General features: G+C 39.9%; 1 protein-coding gene across 3 annotated transcripts; it reads right to left on the reverse strand.

Annotated features, from left to right (window-relative positions):
• Nucleotides 1–539: 539 nt before the first annotated feature.
• On the reverse strand, nucleotides 540–16626 carry Zfp62 (ZFP62 zinc finger protein). Of its 3 annotated transcripts, none has more exons than XM_021641375.2 (2): nucleotides 16363–16626; nucleotides 540–4308 (listed from the first exon to the last, which is right to left on the reverse strand). In XM_021641375.2, the coding sequence occupies exon 2, from the start codon at nucleotides 4286–4288 to the stop codon at nucleotides 1535–1537; it is 2754 nt and encodes a 917-aa protein (XP_021497050.1). In that variant the 5' UTR covers nucleotides 4289–4308; nucleotides 16363–16626; the 3' UTR covers nucleotides 540–1534. The 3 variants fall into 3 exon arrangements, with proteins under 3 accessions (XP_021497050.1, XP_021497049.1, XP_021497052.1); XM_021641374.2 differs by having other exon boundaries at nucleotides 16367–16625; XM_021641377.2 differs by lacking the exon at nucleotides 16363–16626 and adding an exon at nucleotides 15829–15848.
• Between the last annotated feature and the right edge of the window lie 4654 nt (nucleotides 16627–21280).

Below are 21280 nucleotides of genomic sequence, written 5' to 3' on the forward strand. Positions count from 1 at the left end.
AGGTATATAGCCTTTGTTCTCCAGGATTAAGGTTGAATTATCTCCCTGAAATGTTCCCATCGGTCATCTCTGCCCCATGCCTGGCCTAATGCTGAACTATCTCTCTGAAATGGTTCCTGGAGGTCATTTCTTGCCCTGCACCTTGCCTTCTGCTCCTCCTATCTTTATGGGTTAGTGGCCAACAACTCCCCCAACACACAACACACAACACACCAGGGAAGAGAACCAGAGTTGTGTTTCCTGGGCTCCTGAGTCGCAGGATACCTATCCATATGAGCAGGAATGTCAACACTACCCACCCTTTAACAAATTATAATTCAGCTTTGTATCATGACCAGATTGCTTACTATGATCTCTTCAAAATTCAAATGTTTTCTCTGAAGATAAGCGTGATCTAACTTCTAGTGAAACCTTGGATATTAGCTTGGTGAATGAGCCTTCACAGTTCAACAGAGAAGCTTCTCTGGCTTAGATACAGGACAACTTACAAGGAAAGATATGACACAAATGGCTGTCCATCTAAAGTAAGCCACAGCCTATTTACACTTCAGGCATTTCTTTATTGGAGTTTTGCCTTACTTTGCCATAACTAGCTGGCCTATAAAGCAAAGTGAGTTCTGATCACATTCATATTTTACAACAGACAATATACACATGTAGTACAGGACATCTTTACACTTTCTGAAACACTTTAGATTGTTTAAAAACATGATTTTCTCCTTAATTACTGGTACTTACTTAGCTCTTGTAATACAATGCCTTCCTTTGAGGCATTTCCCTTTTTTTTAATTCATAGGATTCCCTGAATTTTTCTGTAAGGTGCAAATTCATGTTGAAGATGTGTTTCATTACTGAAATCCTTTCCATTCTCTTAGCATGTGTGACTGCCACCTTCCAGGTTTTCGTTTGTTATATATATATTACTGATTAAGGAAGTTCATTTGAAACTCTAATAAAAGTCTTAACCAGTTCAGTTAGTATAATAGTATATTCCAACTAATCTGCATTTTAAAGTGACTATGTCACAGATTTGACTATGCCTTTTCTTTTCCTAGAGCATCTAAATTGTTTCAGAAGTTGTCATCTTCCTATCACAAACCACTATTGTTTAGTGTATAAATCATGACCACTAATACACTGATATTCCCTGAAGCCATTCTTTCCCTGAATTTGCCTGTTGGAGGCCCTTCTTGGATCTTTTTTTCCACTGACCAAAATATAGACTTCAAAACTATACCAGACTTCCTACATTCTTATTCACTTAGTTATCCAAATAGGGTTTTAGAGTGATAAATAGGATTCCTAACTGAAGTCCATTACCTTCATGTTTTATGTTCAGAAGTGTGTTTACATTTTTTAAATATTCCATCATTTTGAAAGGTTTTATATCTAGTGGCACTTTATATTCCTAAAGGGCTCAACTATTGTGACACTAGAACTGTCCTTGCTATGACTGAATCATGTAGAAAGAACTGTTCATTATCATGTAGAATTCTTTCATTTACACTATGAAAACTAGAAGCCATGATGGACTTTAAAAATTCTTATATTCATAAAGTTGTTCCTCTATTTGATTTCTTTGAGACTTGGTAGACTCTGCCTCCCACATAGGCATCTGCATCCTGGTCCCATGCAGAGCATTTCCTCCCTCATAGTAGATTATCTCCTGGAATGTGCCACTATGACTTGCCATATTTGCCATATTTAAAGATACCTCTCCAGTATGGATTCTTTTATGCTTGGTAAGATTTGATCTGATGTTAAATGTCTTCCCACAAGCATTACATCGATATGGCTTCTTTCCAGTGTGGATCCTTTTGTGTTGGTCAAGGACAGATCTGTAATTGAAAGATTTCCCACACTCACAATTATAGGGCTGCTTTCCACGGTGGACACTTTTATGATTGATAAGACTTGAGTGTGAAATGTATGCCTTTCCACATTCATCACATCCATACGGTTTTTCACCTGTATGGATCCTTTTATGCACTGTGAGGCCTGAACTGTTCCTGAATGCCTTCCCACACCAATCACATATATAAGGTTTTTCCCCTGTGTGGATTCTCTTGTGCTGAGAAAGAAGTGAGCTATAGCTAAATGATTTCCCACACTCAACACACTTGAAGGGTTTTTCCCCAAGATGGACTCTCTTATGGCTTATGAGAGTTCTGCTTGAGAAAAATGCTTTTCCGCATTCATCACATGTATACGGTGTCTTGCCAGGGTGTGTACTTTTATGATTAATAAGGCTTGAGTGTGAGATGTAGGCTTTTCCACACACGTCACACTCATAGGGCTTCTCCCCAGTGTGTATTCTTTTATGAACTTTAAGGCTTGAGTTGTTTCTGAAGACCTTCTCACACCTGTCACATTCAAAGGGTTTCTCTCTAGTGTGGACTCTTCTGTGTTGAGAAAGAAGTGAGGTGTAGTTAAAAGATTTCTCACACACGTCGCATTTGTAGGGCTTTTCTCCAAGATGAATTTTTTTGTGGTTTAGAAGGGTTCGGTATGTGATGAAGGCTTTCTCACATTCATCACATTTAAAGGGCTTTTCCCCAGGGTGTACACTTTTATGATTTATAAGGCTTGAGAGTGAGATGTAGGCTTTCCCACATTCTTCACACTTGTAAGGTCTCTCCCCTGTGTGAATTCGTTTATGTACTTTAAGGCCTGAATTGTTTCTGAAGGCTTTTCCACACTCATCACACCCAAAGGGTTTTTCCCTTGTATGAATCCTTTTATGTTGTTCAAGGGCAGAGCTGTAGTTGAAGGATTTCTCACAATAGCTGCATTTATAGGGCTTCTCCCCCATGTGGATTCCTTTGTGATTTTTAAGGCTTGAGCGTGATATATAGGCCTTCCCGCATACATCACACTTATATGGTTTTTCCCCAGTATGGAGCCTCCGATGGACTTTGAGGCCTGAATTGTTCCTGAATGTTTTGCTACACACATCACACACATAAGGTCTCTCTCCAGTATGAATGGTCTTATGCTGAAGAAGTAGTGAGTTATAACTAAAGGACTTGCCACATTCCTTACATTCATGGGCTTTCTTCCCAGGATGAATGCTTTTATGAACTGCAAGGCCTGAACTATAGCTGAATGCTTTGCCACAGATATCACACTTGTAAGGTTTCTCTCCTGTGTGGATCCTTTTATGCACTATGAGGCCTGAGCTGTTCCTAAAGGCCTTCCCACATTCATCACATTCATAAGGTTTCTCACCAGTGTGGATGACTTTATGTTGAATGAGAAGAGAGCTGTAATTGAAAGATTTCTCACACTCATCACATTTATAAGGTTTATCGCCAAAGTGGATGCTTTTATGATTTAGAAGTGTCCTGCAGGTAATGAATGCCTTCCCACATTCATCACATTCATAGGGTTTCTCACCTGTATGGATCCTTTTGTGGACCCTCAGGCCAGAGCTATTACTGAAGGTTTTCCCACAGATATCACATTCATAGGGCTTCTCCCCTGTGTGGATCCTTTTGTGGACTCGCAGACCAGAACTGTTCCTGAAGGCTTTTCCACACTCACCACATTCATAGGGCTTCTCTCCAGTGTGGATCCTTTTATGCTGATCCAGAACAGAACTATAGTTGAAGGATTTTCCACATTCATCACATTTGCAGTTCTTCTCCCCAGAATGTGTGCTTTTGTGGTTTATAAGGCTAGAGTAGGACATGTAGGCTTTCCCACATTCATCACACTTATACGGCTTCTCACCAGTATGGATGCGCTTATGGACTCGAAGGCTGGAACTGCTACGAAATGTTCCCCTACAGTCATCACACTCGTAGCGCTTTTCTCCAGTGTGCATAATTTTATGTTGAACAAGGCGAGAATTGTATTTGAAGGATTTGCCACACTCATCACACTTATGTGATTTCTTAACAGCAGTAGAATTCTGCTGTGGAGTAGGATGCAAGTTCCCATTAATGTTCTCCACGTGTTCAACTTGCTCAATACTTTTTGGCTCTGTAGGGATAGTCTGGTACATGAAATCTGCATTTGGGTAGAAACTTTTCTCCGATGCCTCATCATCCTGTTCTATTTTTATATTTGCTGTGTTTTTAGATTTGTCAAGCTTTTCTCTGATGCTACTTTTGTCTTCCTTCATTATTTTCCATTCAGGCCTTTCCAATTTCTTCTCTACCAAGTGACTCCTGTCACCGATCTTAGATTTCTGCATATGATCCTTGTGAAAATTTTCCACATATGGGCACTGAGCTTCTGCATTTGAATTATTTTCATTTTTCTTAGCGGATTCCTCATCCTCCATGCTTGTCTTCAAATGTGACACTAGACCAAGAAAATGAAAATGACATGTTTATTTAGAAAAAAACTGAGAGAACAGAAATAGGAAATAACTTATAGGAATAATTAACTTATTCACTTGACATGTATTTGCTTGTTGTGTGGCAGGTACCAGGTAAAAAATAATCTTTAAATATTTATGAGTGTTTTACTTGCATGTAGGAATGTGCACCATGTACATGCTTGGTGCCCAATGAGTTCAGAAGAGGTAGTCAGATCCTCTGGAACCGGAGTTAGCATAGTTGGGAGGGCTATGAATTGAACCCAGGTCCTCTGAAAGAGCATCAAGTTCCTTTAGCTGCTAAGTCATCTCTCCAGCTCCACAGACACCATTTTAATTTACTGGAAATATATTGGAAGACATTAATAAGATTTCAACATATTCAGAATGACTGTTAAAACTACAGCCCAGATTGATAATGATCCACTGAGCTTTTTCATTCCTATATTGACAACCTAGCATGAAGATATGATAACAATGGGCTGTACTAATGCACAGAATTATAGCTAATATAAATTAGTGTCAATGTCACCTCATAGGAAAACAACAAAAGATGTCTCTCAAAAACAAGTGAAAGAAAAAAAAATTGAAAAACAAAGGTAAGGTTATTTTTTTTAATAACACAGAAATCAGGAGAGAACAGGCAAAACTAAAGAGGCTAAATCAGTACCCTAGAAGAGGGATCGGGCAGGTAGTTATAGATGTAAGATTATGATGATAGTGATCAAGAAATGAGAAAGAAAGAAATCTGTAGCTACTGTAAATTAATCTGGCCTTCTGAACTTTTCTGTGTAAGGAAAACACTGTCCTTGGAAAGTGGCTAATCTTTCCAAGAACTTATATGATATGACATGTTCCAGCCTGCCAAGGAATAGTTATCATTCATATTTATGAATAAATTAGTCATATAGCACATCAAAGACTAAAAACAACTAAGTGTACTGTCTCAGTCTTGTTATTCTGGCACTTTGGAGACTGCAGGAAAGTGACTGCATGTTCCAGGCCAGCCTGAACTACTGTGTAAGACCTTTGTCTCAAGGATAGTCAAACAATGATGACAACACCTCAAGCCATTGAGCAAAGAAATATAGTTGGCCCTCCATACCTGCAGGTTCTGCATCTGCAGATTCAGCCAACCATGGAGCAAAAAGATTCAGGAAAAAAAAAAGTTACATTTGTGATGAACATATACAGGCTTTTAATTTTAATTATTATTCTCTAAATAATACAACATAACAAAGACTCACGCTGCTTTTAGGCACTACAAGTAATTTGAAAATGGTTTAAAATTCACGGGATGATATATGAAGGTTGTATGTAAATACTGTCATTTTAAATAAGGAAACTGAGCATCTGTAGTGGACCCTGTTTACTGTGAGATCTTGAAACCAATCTATCACACAGACCAGAAAATGACTAGAATACAGATGAGGTTCAAATACCTACTTATATGATCTTTGAGAAAGCTACTTAACTTCGTTATATAGTAGTTTCTTCACTGTAAAATGAAAGTAATAGTGCCCTTGTGAATACTGGATGACAGCCATATAAAGCTACTAAAAACAGTACTTGTCTCTTGGCGAGGACAAATGCTAATAATATTTATTTCATTATTTATTATTGTATTAAAATTAAGCTACTGGATCAGGATTAAAATGTAGGAAGAAAAGCACTTAGTTCAGAAAAGATCAACTTCCCAAAGCAGAATTTGACACCCAAGCAAGAATCCTGCTCTCCTGAAGGCACTTTGCATGACTGGTGCTCCAACAATATGCACTTTCTGACATACTGACTTTTAAAAAGAAACTGTTCTAGCTTATTTTTAAAAAAATGAAACATTTATAATACAAAATGTGATCTTTCCCTCCTGCCCTGGGTAACATTTCAGGACATTTTTGTGAAAATCTGAACCTTACTTAGAAAACTATATGCGTAACAATGTGAGAACAAATGGGCAATAAAAGTAAAATACATGCTTTTTAGTAGACAGATTTAAAGAATATTACCCAACTTATTTTCAGAGGACTAATGACCTCCTATAGAAACAGAAAATGCTAGAGATATAGGAGGCCATTTAGAAACTGAACAATCACCCAGAAGACAATACAGCAAAAGTTGGTTCAGCTGAGGAAATATAAAATTAAGTCCTAAGTATGAGGTCACAATCCCAGACTAGTTCCCTGATTCCTTGTATTACTTTGGGTAGGACAGCCCACAACACAAAACATGGAACTAATAAGTGGGCTAGTGTAGCTCCAGATGCTTCAGCAGCAGTATACATTATCTGTATTCTGCTATTTCCACATACAACAGAGATTTTCTGTCCATTTTCTTTTCAATTTTAGCTCTTCCACTTCAACTTCCTTAGAAGAGAAATATGTTAAGGTTCCTACAGCGATTAAAAACAAAACAAAAACAAAAAAACTAAACACAAACAGAAAAAACACAATTTCCTAAAATAAAAAGTTGCTAGGGAAGAAAAAGAGCTGTGAGTGACTACTAGTCATAATGGCTGTTAACATATGCTATAATTAAAAATGTGCTTTTATAATTTAAATGTGTTACTGGAATATAAATAGACATATCCAGAAATTATTCCAACTGCACACAGCAATTGATGATGAGGATAGTAAAAACAGTTTTTAAAAATAGTGTTATAAAAAATATAAAGCCAGCTGGAGAATAAAAAAGATAAAATTAGATCTTTTATACCACACAAAGGGACAAACTCCAAATGGAACAGAGCTCTAAATATAAAGAAGCTAGAAATAATATAACAGACACTAGAATAGCAAATACTAGAAGAAAACATGAGTTAATGACTCTATGATATGGGTATAGAGAAAGCTTCCTAACCATAACCAAGATGCAATACAAGACTGATGTTTAACTACATACAAGTACTTTTATGATAAAAACAGCATAAATGGCAGAGATACTGTTAGAACTGTGACAAGGAGAGAGAGAGAAAAAAAAAAACTCTCTCAAGAACCCTACCTTCAGGCCCTAAGGTTATATGAAAAGGTGTCTGGAGTCTGTTCAAAGCCTGTATGGCTCACCAAGAGCTACTGGTACTTCAAGATAAACAGTGACTAGAACAAAATCTCCCTGGCACAGAGTGGCTGCTTCAGTAACAGAGAACTGCTTTCAAGGTATAATGATGTGTTGGAACTTGCTATTGGTAGAGTACCAAAGAATGAACAAAGTACAAATGATTCATCTAACTGTACAAAGTATAGCATTCATCCAATTGGTGAATGCTGACTATTTTCATGACAATGCCTCTGAAGACAAGAGATGTGCTAATATATGAACAGGTAGATCTCATCTGTCAGCTTAAAGAGACAATTAAATTAGTAGTGTCAGCACCTCTAATGGTTATTGGGACAAAACAATTTGCCATTAACTGGAATATACACAAAACAGAAATGGAGCAAATCAAGGTTCTGTGTGTCTGGAAAGACTGGGCAGTTTAGCCCTTAAGCCTGAAGGTCCCTCTGTCCTGATCTTTAAAGCTGACATACTGCTCTGCACCAGGCTATTACATTTGAATCCCTCAAGAGCATTCTAATTCCCAAGCACCTGATAGCTTCTACTAGTTTAACCTGATAGCTCCTACTAGTTTATCAATGATCAGCCTTTATAGGAAATAAGTTATATCCCAGGGGCTAGAATGAGGTTAAAATCTAGTAGTATAGCTGTTCTTTTTATGGCTTCTTAGAAGCAAACCTGTTTCTGGTCATCATGCTCATTATATACCCAGTACCACTACCCAGGACTGGCTCATACCAAAACAGACTTTGAAGAATGCTCAGATTTCTTTCTGCCACATATTACAGAGTCCATAGTAATTATCTGGGACAACCTACCTAAAGGGCTTAGAAAAGTGACTCCTAAGACTGGGGCTGAATAAGATGGCCCAGCAGTTAAGAGCACAGTATGCTCTTCCAGAGGACCTGAATTCAATTCCTGGCAACCACATGGTGGCTCACAAACATCTATACTGGAATCTAATGCCCGTTTCTGGAATGCAGGTATACATGAGGATAGCATCATATGCATAAAAGAAACAAATCTTAAAAAAAAAAAAACTCCTAAGGAACAAGATGTCCCTAGAAAATCAGGGTCTCCAACATGTAATAGCTGTGATGTCACCAGTTTTCTCTACAGCTTTTGAAAAGTGGAAAGTGGAAGAATTGAGCTGGTGGGTGGTTCTGCAAAAACTACATGAACTAGAGAAAATTATGAATGGCAGCTATAAAATCAGTGAGCTGCTTGAGGAGCCTTACAGTGTCAAGCCCAACTGTACCAATTCTAGGGAACCAGTTTAACAATGAAGAGATATTGAAAACGTTGAAAATCTTAAGTGCTTGAATGAAACCACTGCCCATTCTCAGAACAATCAGGACTGGTTTGTCTAGAACCATTAGGACCCATATGAAAGAAAGGAAGAGGGAGGGGAGAAAGGGTGAGAGGGAGAAAGGAAGAGAAAAGGTGTGAGGGAGCTTACTTACTGAGAAGTAAGCTCTGTGTAGAATGGCTTCTGAAGAAATGATAGGATAAAAGGCTTGTGGAACTCAAACTTGCACAAGAGTCCCTGAATGTGTAGCTGTCCTTCCAAAAAAGATAACAGGAAAGCTAAGGCACCACTTGCAATGGCTCCTATTAGAATTGCTGATTCTGGAAACAGGGTTTCTGTGTAGTTATGGCTGTCCTGAACTCACTTTGTAGACCAAGCTGACCTTGAACTCACAGAGATCTGCCTGCCTCTGCCTCTCTAAGTGATGTGATCACAGGTGTGAGCCAACACGCCCATCTGGGCTTTCTTATAGTAATCTAAAATAATTTTTTTCAGTGAATATACAGAGTGCTTCACACAATAATTAACCATGCCAATATTGTGTTTTTCCTTTAAAAATAAAAAGCAAAAGACAACTATTAAACATCTAAAAAAAACACTTATTTTCACTAAGAGAAATATGTATCAGAACTACAATAAAATAGTTTTTCTCTTATGTTCAACTTAACCCTGTTGATGAGACTCTGAAGAAAACAAATATTCTCATAGGTTGCTTGGAATGCAAACCTACACACTACTTGTGGTGGAAAATCTGTGCTAATACAGGTATTTTCCCTTTAATCCACAAATAACAATTCTGAAGACATATTTCTAATACTACAAGTGTGTATGTGCACACTCAAAAGAACATGAGTAGAGATAACAGATTATGGAACAATCTTAACTGGAAATCTGGGAAATTACCTAAATCTGCAAGCACAGGCTAGTGATGAAATACATATACAGTATCTCATTGACAGGCAGTAATTTCCAGGATGTATGTAGTATAATATAAAAAAATGCAAAATTACAGATGCTAAGAAAGGAAGAAAGAAGTATTTTATCTGTTTATCTTTCCTTATGGTAATACCAAGAAACCACTGATATTTGCAAAGTGTGGAATAGGAGAATAGGGCATAAAGGAATGGGGCGGTGTGGAGACACTGATTAGAGCACTGTAGTTTTTACTTATGAAACCATAATAATGTTCTGCATAATCAAAGAATAACATGAAATCAGTGAAGATGAAAGAAGGGAAATTGCTAACACAGGAAGTAAACAGTGTACTCTCCTTAGGAAGAAAGCAAACAAAAGCCTAATCTAGGTAACTTAGGAACACAGTATTTGACTACATACTTGTCTACATACCATCTTCTGAAGGTTGGTAGGGAGGTGTAGGAGAGAATTTCAAACAAATTGAATGGGTGAACAATTGTTTGTAGTATGAGCAAAGCAATTCTGAAACAATTTTTTATGTGGAATAAATGCTTTTGTTAAGAGCCACATTTCTCATGGAAGAAGAAAAGACATACAAATTCTGGACAGGAAGAAGCAAGAAAAACCTTATGTGGGTATGGAGAGATAGCTCAAAGGTTAAGAGCACTGGTTGTTCTTCCAAAAAGGTCCTAAGTTCAATTCGCAGCAACCACTTGGTGGCTTATAACCATTTATGGTGAGATCTGGTGCCTTCTTCTGGTGTGCAGGCATATATGCAGGCAGAACACTGTATAAATAATTAAAAAAAAAAACCTTATGTGGATGAATTAAAACTATTGTGTAAACTCATCACTTATAAGTAATGTATGTGTGTATATAAGTGTAGACACACATACATTTCTATTTCTACACAGGTATCTCTTAGCTCTGGTTGCCAGCAAGCCAAAAAGAAAAACAATGCCACAGTGTCAAGCACATCAGGCATCAGTTTCTTGTAGTATCCACTATTAAAAAAAAGATCAGTCTTTAGAAAAAATGGCTAGGAACAGGAGAAGTCCAAGGTGAGCTCTGGTGTGGTGTTTACCAGCAAGGAAAGAACAAAAAAGGTGAAGCACTCTGAAAGACTACAAGAGCCAGCTTGAACATCCAGTTTAGGCACTGTAAGTAAACACTGCAAGTACTAAAAACAGGACTGTACAAGACCCTATAGTTAAAAGCCAGGAAAAAGGAGGCCTCTGGATTACAACAGAATAAATTAGCATTCCATAACTATTGGAGTAACGACTAGATATGGAAAAAAAATCACAAATGAATTCTAAGTCTGGAGAGAATTTTTGACAAAGAATGGGCTATTTGCTGGATTTAAATATTCCTTTTCAGAATGCTTATTAGAAAAAAATAGTAATTATGCATGAAATTATACAACGCTTTGACAGATGTTCTACATTAATATTTCTAGTGGGGGCAGAAAAACATCATATGCCTCTTCATCCTGAGGACAGAACCTATGAGAATGCATTCTATGAACTGAACCATAAGGAAACAGGTTAATCCAAAACTAAGCCTGTTTTCTTAAATATGCTGTTGGGAGAGGAGGAACTCAATTTTACCAACCTTTATAAGAGAAAGGAAAGTTCTAGAAAGGTTGCAGGCTAGAGACTGGATAAAACATTTTTTAGGGGGTCAGATTTACTTAATAAATAATAATTAAAATAAAAATATTTACTTTTATGTGAATGAATGTTTGCTTGTACATGTATCTGTACACCACATGTTTGCCCGGAGCCTGAAGAAGCCAGGAGTTTTATCCCTGGCAATGGAGTTACAGAGTACTGTGAGCTACCTTGCTGGGAATTGAATCCTGGTCCTCTGTAAGAAAAGCCAGTGCTCTTAACATCTGGGCCATCTCTCCAGCCCTCTTCTTTTGCTAGTCTTCTTCTTAGAACTTTTCTGTATATTTAAAATTATCTTCAAATATAAAGTTTTCAAAATATCAAAAACTACACTTAGTTGGAATTCCATAAAGTCTACTCCCCTTCTAGGTATTTTTCTCACATCCTGCCTTTGTTTAGTGGCCATCTCACTTTGAGCCTCACTTACTCGACCTGATTTAACTCAGACAGAACTGTACTAGCTTTATCTAGATAAGGCGCTTCCTTCATAGTTGTTGATGCTCAGATGTTCCTGATTCTCTCATTTACTCTTTCCTCTTGACTCTATGCTTAACTATTCCTCTCTGGACAGACAACTCCATCTAAATATGACCTATGGAACTCCTTACGGTGTCTACTAGAATTTATCTTTGGCCCAATGCCTTATCCAAACACAGACCCCATTATCCATCCCACTGTCTCTTTGCCTAAATCAGAAACAGGCTCCTCTGTTTCATCTACATTGGAAAGAGCCTGTAAGACTAACTGATTTTATTGTATGAACACCAGTTTCTAGGCCTTACTTTCAGTCCTCCATAATTCTCTTCTATTGCCCTCTAGAGTCTTTCTGCCTTCATTCTCACCCACATCCAATTTTTCCTTTAAGAGCTGTAGTTTTATAAAATGCATGCTTGATCATTTTCTGCTGTAGTTTAACACCACACTAAAACAAATTTCATGTTTAAATAAATTGCCAATATAATATTAAGCAGGTCTTTATCTTAAAGTATTTTTGTTTTGTTTTTGAGGCAAGTCTCACAATGTTACTGTGGTTGGCCTTGAACTTAAAGTCCCAGGCAAAGAGATGGCCACTTCAGCCTATCAATTATCTGGAATTACAAATGTGTGACACTGTTCCTGGCAGAAGGAGATGCTTGGAGCATAGAGGCACTGTCTTTATGTCACAGAGCATTAATGCCATCATTGTGGGACTGGGTACCTCATACAGAACTCTTATTATGGCTCTTTCTGCTCTTCTGCCATGCTGTGCCTTCTATCACATGAAGACATAGCATGAAGGCCTAGAGAGATGCCAACACCTTAATCTGGGGCTTCTCAGGCTCTAGAGTTATGAGGAGTTCATTTTTGTTTGTTGTAAATTACCCAGTCTTCAGGATTTCCTAGAGTAGCACAAAAACAAAAGCAAACCCCTAAAATATACCCCAAAACCTGGCCTCCACATCAAGCTACCTAAATGTGCCCTTAGACACAAAACAGGCATTGACTTACTGCTCACACTGCCACTCCCACTCACTAACTCCAGTCTATCTTTTCCCTCAACTATGTGTGTATGGGTGTGTGTGTGGTACGTTCATATGTGTAAGTATGCATGTACGAGTGTGTGTGCAAGTGGAGGGCAGGCATGTTGATGTCAGATGTCTTCATCAATCATTTTCCAGGTATTTTCTGAGATCAGGTTTCTGAGAAATTCAGCTAGGCTGTCTGGAAGCTTCAGGGATCAGTCTTTCTCTCCTCTCCACTGCTGGGATTCAGGTATGTGGTAAACCTCCAGATTTTTCACAGGGGAATCTGATCTCAGATCCTCATGATTGTGACAAACAACAACAACATCTCTCCAACCCCATCAATTATTTAACAAACTGATTTCTTGTTTTCCTAATCCTTAGTTACTTATTTCCTTGAGGACTATGACTGGTTACCGACCGAATGAAATCACAAACAACAAATACTTCATTATTTGTCTCTCCAATCTAGTCAGAGGCCAAAGTTTCCTTAACTCCCTGTTTGGGCAGGAGCTATTTGGCACATCCAGTAGTTCAATCAAAAATGCAGGCAACAGTATCTCAAGACAGCAGTAGCAAATCTGCTGTTAGTATATAAGGCAATCAAGAAAGCGGTATGAGCATACTGAGGGTACTTTCTGGGATCATGGGTACCTGAGTGAACGGTAGGTCTTCCCCTGTCCACAGGCTCTGGGCTAGTCCAGAGAATGAACAGATCTACCCCACAAAGCATCAACGCAGAAGGGGGAAAGGTGGGAGGGCTAACCTCTGTCCCGAGGGACTGAGCACTTCAGAGTGCACTTTACACATCTGGAACATGGAGGAGCATGCAAAACCACACAGGCAGAGAGCAAAGGCTCACCAGGGTCTGACCCAAACTGGAGAGCCCACATACTCCTTGGGAGTTTCAAGTAGAGGAGTTGCATAGGCATTATTAAATCTTGTATTGGCAGTACTTTCCTGTAAAGGGTCAGATAAATATTACTATTTTGGGTCTTTGGGGCCATACTGTTGATTATAAACATTCCATTATAAAGGTATAAGCCCTTCTTAGCTTACTGTAGACAAATGACCAGTGGTCTGCCTACTGCTGCTGGATAATAATAACAATAATATGCTAAAATGGATTGTTTTGTAATGGCACTACAGCTGCTAGGAGTATATGTACACTTTAATGACAACTAAAATATATTAGCGTAAAACGAACAGTACCTGGAATCTACTTTACAATGCTTCAACTAAATAAATAAACAAAAAGCAAAGGTGAGAAAAATGTAGCAAAATTCTGAAACTATGGGCACATAATTCACTGTATTATTTTATTTTAATTTTTTTAGTTTTTTTTTTTTTTGAGACTTGACTCACAGACTTCTACCTACCTCTGCTTCCTGGGACTAATGGTACCAGTGCTGCCACCACCACCACTAAGCAATGGGAGAATGGATTGGGGAAGGGGGTAAAAGAACCAAGAACTAGAGCTCCAAGACTGTTATTATAACATACTCAATAGGATGGACGTGTATCATGTATCTCCTGTAACACAGGACCAAAAAGGTTTTAATTTCTCAAAACAAAATGGGAAATCTCTTAAGCTAGTTTCTGATAGAGAGCATGACCTTAACAGGCTGGTAAGAACAGTGGAAAAGTAAACCATGAAAAAGTCTCTGTCCCTCACAATTTATGTAAGACTCACAAACTCTGGCTATTTCTATGCTGGTTCACATTCTACTGCTAGATCCTACAAAAGAACACATGCAGACATTAAGAACCTGCATTTAATTATTGTCTGTTCTGAACAGGGAGGAGTTATTTCTCAAAGGTTAAGACAACTCACAAGAGAACAATCCTGGTTTAATGGAAAATGACTCCCAGGATAAGTGACTACAAAAAGAAACAGGTGCCAGTATGCCTGTGGCTATGTTGAATTTCCAGATTTCAACTGTACTCGACAAGGCAATGTCCTATCTCAAGGTGGTCCAGAGCTTCTATCCCTTAAGCTCTTAGATACCATATTTGATGACTAAATAATGAAATTAAGAGAAAATGTCTGCCAACTCAAGAGCACCTAAGCAGGAGAATGTGCAAAGTAATACACCGGCAAAATATAACTTGTGCTCTGATTATTTTTGCATTTAATTTATGAAAAGCATATATAAATGGTTAACAAGATTTGTTTCTATTATTTAAAAACTAGGAATAAGAATTGAAGGGATTTTCATAATGGAATATTCTTAGTAGTGGAGATACTTCTAGCTACTCCAAAAATAAGGGAAGCAAAACAGTATGAAAGGCAGTGGAGAGATTTTTCTGAAGCTAAGGGCTCACTCAGGGACTAGTTTAAGCAAGTAATGTGGCATATTTAAAAACTGAGTTAATGTAAAACAACAACAAAAAACTTTAATAGTCTCAGTCCCTCTTAATTTCATAATTCTTATCCTAGTACATAATCATTCTGCATACTACCCTTTGAGACAAAAAACACTAGTAACAACTCAAAGATTACAAACTCCAGTCTAAAGAGTTATCTAAAACATATTTTTAAATGGCCAGTCGACTACAGGTCTGTAAAACAAACAACAAACCCATCCCCTAATAGACATCTGTCAACAAACTCAGTAGAAGAAACAAAGAAGCAGGATTTGTTATGCTCCCACCTGTCTGAATAAAAGAGGAAGGAACTATATATTTGCTGGTATTTGAATAAAGAAATCCTTGAAGCCTATTCAAAAATCTTAACAGAGGTGGGGCCTAGGACAACATCTGAGAACAGGGGAAGAAAATCTTATGTTTTTATATTTTGTATTAAATTTGTTTTTAAAATCTTTATATCTCAGTGTCATGGTCACATGAACATTACATATTCAAAAATTCACACACACACGCACACACACGCACGCTTCAGGCAGTACATAAACGGTCCTGGCCAACTAGACTAACAGCCTGAAGATAACACACCAGCACAGGCACGTCTCCACATGGCCACTGTTTATCTTTCTTTTCCATCACCGCCCCAGGATTTCCCAAAGCTACCCCCTGGGTCCAGGTGCCTTTCACCTGCTTTTCCCTGAGGCAACACTTTCTCAATCCGCTGCGGTGGCTCGGACAGGTAGGTGGCCTGCTCTGGTCGCACCCACTGGTCTAAGATGCGCCCGACCGAGCAGAGGGCCGGGAGGTGGGTCTGCTTCCACAGCCGCAGGTGTCTCTCGACACCTCTCCCCCACCAAACCAAAGGGGAGGATGACCGAACCAGGTCACCTCTAAGTCTCAGAAACAAACTTAACCGCAGGCACGGCAAAATGTTAAAGCGCTAACCACGGGCTTCTCCTCCCTCTAATCCTTACAAGGCTACAAATAGTCGGGGAGCCCGGGCGGATTGCGGCCCTTCCTCGGCTCGGGGCCAGCGCAGGCGGCAGGAGCTGCCCGCGGGGCCCAGGCCTGGACTTTTCCTCCCCCTCCGCTCCGGGAGGAAGCTCCCCGAGGCGAGTGGAGTCACGCTCTCCCCCAGCTCCCGCCCGAGACCCGAGGGCCGACCAGGGAAGGGCGTGGCGGGCCGGGGAGAGGCGGGCGCGCGGGCGGCCCGGGACTCACGTACTGGCTGTGGCGGCGCCGCGGGAGCCCGGCCGCCGCCGGGACAAAAGCGCCGACTGCCCGGCCGGAAAAACCCGCGTAACAGGGGCACTTCCGAGCCCGCTCTGGGAGGCTGGAGGACCGACTCGATGGTCGGGCCGGGTTCGCGCACGTGATCCGCGGTTGGCCTGTTTGCCGCTGGCCTCCTAACCCGGGCTGGAGAGGTCCGTCGGCCCGGATACCCAAGATGTGTAGGGGTCGATTTCCTGTCGTCTCGGACTTTTCTATTCCGGGGTGGACTGGGGGCGGGTAATGAAACAATCAAGTGGCGTGGTAGAACAGATACTTCACTTCCTGCCTGTGAGCCTCACAGCTACCAAGTGAGGCTGGAGAGGGTCCGCGCTCCTGAGGTTGGAATCTGGGAATCCGGTACCCCTTCTTTCTAAAAGACTTCCTCCTCAAAGCCAAGGCCCTCAACTGAGCTCAAAATTCCAGGAAGCCAGCTGTTTGACACTGCAAAAAGAAAGTAACTGACCTTTTCCCCAGATAAGCTGCAGCTTCAGATACAGCTTATCTAGGGGAAAATCGCTAACTTCCCCATGCTGCTAACAATACCTCCTTTCCCCTGTCCTATTTTTAGATAGAAAACTTAAGTTCAACGCCTGTAGTATGCACCCGTCTATACCTGGGCTTTTTGTTGTTTTGTTTTTTATTTCTTTCTAGGCAAGCCCTAACTCACCTTATTGACATGGAAATGTAGATGGAATGGCAGTTTGGGTGCATTAGTGTCTGATGGCATTTGGACACCAAGCGACAGAATTCTTATGCATCTCTAAATGAGGCCAGGGCCAGTGGGAAGAGCAGAGTCTTAGGCCCTTGTCAGGCCAGCAAAGCAAGTTTGGGAAAAGAGCGTGGACAGGTTGTGGGAGGATTCTACAACCCGAAAAGGAGCTGAGACACAGCAACGGAATGCTTGAAATTTGACCAATGCAGCTGAAGACCAACCCTAACATTTCATTGAAATAGCCACATATTGCTAGGATCTCACTGACGGGGTATCACAACTCTGGGAAGAGCTTTGGGCAGTTGCCTCAAGCCTCCGGAAGAATTCAGTCTAAGTTAAAGACTATCATATTTGGCTGGTCTGCATGCTAGGTGAATGAAAAAAATAAAAAGGAAGAGAAAGGCTGTGACTGCTCCTGTGTATAGTGGAGGAGAAAGTTTATCATGGTATGTGGGAGACCATAGCTAGAGGGAGAACACTGGGAGAGTCCAGGGTGGTCATGACCCTGAACTATGCGAGGAGGTGGGGCCAGGGGAACCAGGTGCAGCAGCCAAGAGAGCAAAAGGAACAAAAGGGGCCTGTAAGGAAAATAATCTGAATTATATAGTGAAGAGCTTCTGGTGGAAAGGGCAGCCCATCTTTTGGGCTGGGGAGTTGAGGGTAGAGGGCTGGATATGCCAACCATACTCTCACAGGTAGGGACTGAGGGATGCTGGGAGAGCTTGGAGGCCAGGTCCTCCTTTGATTTGTTAAACAGGCACCTTGGACATTTGTTGCAGGTTTGAAACCTAACACCAAGATTTTGGATTTTTTTTTCCCTTTTAGACAACAAAGTATAAAAATATATCTGGATTGGGACACTTTGTTCAGTAAGAGAGGTCTCATTGGGAAACCTAAATAAATCATCTTGATTCAGGTGATTTTTATTGTGTATAATGGTTTTTCCTTCCATAATTTTTGTTATTCTGCAGGCATTTTTTTTTTTTTTGGTCTTGTATACACACACACACATATGCTCACACATACCCACAGCTACATACACTTAAGCTCACAAACCCACACACTTACACTCACATACACACATTCTCACACACACATTCTCTCACAGTTATCACACACACTGTCACACATATATACACACTCACATTCACACACACCTCTCACATTCTCTCACACACATGAACACACTAACATTCTCCCTCACACATCACAACACACACATGCACACTCCTTTTTCATCACTTGCCCTTTGGAACAGCTACCAAAACAGTATATGGAACCAGATTACCCACTGTAGAACTACTAGGCACATTTGATGGCTATTAAACACGTGAAACATGGCTACTCTGAACTGACATTTTACAAATTTTACAAATGTAAAATTCACATTTGATATCCAAGCTAATGGAAAAAAGGATGAAAACATTATGTTTGTGCTGATGACATGCTGGAGTGATACGAGTTGGGTCCCATTTGTCACCGATCAGCTGGTTGAGAGTTCCTTTAGTCTAACAGAATGGTAGGCATGGGTAGGCTTTAAGGTGCTGGTTCATGCAGCTATAACTTCTCTCAGTATTTTGATGGCCATAAGTGTGTTAGGCCAGGAGCTCTTTTGTCGTAGACCCCATGTAAGCCTTAGGCATCAGAATGCTTAGCCCTTGGCAGTAGTCAGTGTTACAGTTCTTAGCCTCGGGATACCTTGGCCCTGAAGACTTGATAGCTCTAGGCATTCTTCTGATGGCCAGATGGAACTTCTGCCCTTAGGCTCCTTCCACTCTAATCTTTCTTCAGCAAGCTCCACCTCCTTGTCTTCATCTTCCTGCCACCCTTCTGTCTACTCTGGCTGGTCCCAAACTGTTCAGATTTCTTGCCTACTGTCAAGCAGGTAGCTGTCTTACTGCTTTCAGTTTGGTCTGCTAACTGCCCCGCTGCTGCTGCTGGTGCCCTTCTACTGCCTTTGCCATCATGGCTGCCACTCTTCTGATGTCCCTGCTGCTGTTTTTTGTGTTATTAGCCTGCTACTAAGAGCAGGCCAGACCATTAAAGAGAGGGCTTTTACTGAGCCTGCTGTCGCCACATCAGAGGAGATAGACTAGGAGAGTGTTCACTTAATGAGCCTGAACAGCCTGCTTGTATGGCCTGAGAAGGGGGTGTTTGTGCCAATCATAGCTATTATTTGGGACAATCACAGTCTTGCTTCAAAACACAGTTACTCTGCCAGATCACCAGGCAACTGTCCCCTCTAACCAAGGTGGAAATGGTTGCGGCATCATCTAGAGTTTACTGATGCTTGAGAGAGCAAAAATGCTGGTACAGACTGTTTCAGATAGCTTCCTGGGCCAACCAGTTACACTTTTCTTGGGGTGTCCATACAGTATTTTCTATAGGTACCGGCGTAAGGCCAGTCAACTTAGCTGTTAAGAGTTAGAATGTTTGTGTTCAAGGTAGACAGGGCAGAAAGCAGCGAGGGAGAGTCAGACAGCTGCTGACTAAGGAGTAATGTTGCCCCTTCTCCAATTCCCCATTTACAGGAAGGTGAACATTAGAAGGGATACTTTCAATACAAGTGTAAAGAATTTGTTCACAATAAGTGATTACAACAATTTAAACAGTCACTTCATAGTGTTTAAAACTTATTACTGTCTGTGAGTTTGAAGACAGTGTGGTCTACAAAGTGACTCCAGGACACAGAGAAACCCTGTCTCAAAACAAAACAAAACAAAACAAAAAAGAAACAAAGAAAGAAAAAAGTTATTACTGCCTGAGGAAAATGGGGGTCTCATGTTGGTTAAAATGACATGTGTCATGAAAATGAATTCCACATGTCCCCTTTAGCTTTAAATGTGCCAACTAAAAAAAAAAAAAAAAAAAAAAAAAAGAGAGATTTCACATGAGTCATGTTACATGTCCTTTGGAGATGGATGTGCATCTTCAGAGGCTGGTAAGTGTCGCGACGGTTATGTCCCAAGTCTATTCCTATTTGGAGTGGCTCAAGTATAGCTGTTAAATTTGGCTACAATTTTATTTTTAAAATCTTCTTTCTTGGAATAGCAAAACATCAATTCATCACGTAAAATTTGAAACAAAGAGGAAAACGTCATTTGCCATTGTGTTGCTGTCTTAGTTAGTTTTCTGTGGCTGTGATAAAACACCATGACCAAAAGCAACTTGTAGCCCATCATCTATCTCACAGCTTGTAGTCCATCATTTCTTAATTGAGGTTTTCCCCTCAATTAAGATGACTCTAGCTTGTGTGAAGGTGCCAAAAACCCAAATAGGCCAGTTACCTAGCAACAACCACCATTAACATCATTGTAAACATCCTCTTTCTCATGTATTTATTTATTTATTTTAGAACAGAGTCTCACTATATAGTTCTGGGTGGCCTCAGACTTATTATGTGAACCAAGCTGGCCTTGAACTCACAGAGATCTGCCTGCCTGTCCCCATACTGCTGGCATCACATGTGTATGCCACCACACCAGCCACCCTTTCTTTTCTACCACCAGTGAATGGATGTTTTTCAGACTCTTGCCATCATTCTAACCTATGTACTTTTATAGTGATTTAAAACATAACTAATGATTTCCAGTAATGCTATTTTCTGTGTTGTTCTGTTGAAGTAGAATTTCACTAACCATTCTCCTGTTGTTCATTTATAAGGTGCTTTCTGATTAAGTCTTTAAAAATTAAGTTCTGTGGTAAACAATGCTGTGCAAAGGTTTTGCATGCTCCTTGGAATAGTTGACAGAAAGAGGACATATTTAGGAGTCCTAAAATAAGAACAATAGGGATTGACGTAGTAGTAGGTGCAACAGAGGAAGCACTGAAAACAAAGAGGCAGAAAAAGATGTTAGCCATTACTATCATTATTTCCTGTCGTAGCTGGATAAGAAAAAAAAAACCACCATAGAATATAAACAATGCAAAGCAGGGGTATAATTATTCTAGTTTCAGATAACAAGATTTTATTTTTATATAGCCCCAGGGAATTAACTTGGAAAAACGAGAGTAAACAATAAAACGACGCCGTAAAGTATGTGTTTTCAACGTTAACACAGAGAGAGCAATAGTTTCCTTATGTATAAACTATAATTCTAATAAATGAAGAAAGAGTACATTTATAATAGGAACTAGCAAAAAATGAAATAGGAA

This window comes from Meriones unguiculatus, chromosome 11 (genome assembly GCF_030254825.1).
Source record: "Meriones unguiculatus strain TT.TT164.6M chromosome 11, Bangor_MerUng_6.1, whole genome shotgun sequence".
NCBI classification, from domain to species: domain Eukaryota; kingdom Metazoa; phylum Chordata; class Mammalia; order Rodentia; family Muridae; genus Meriones; species Meriones unguiculatus.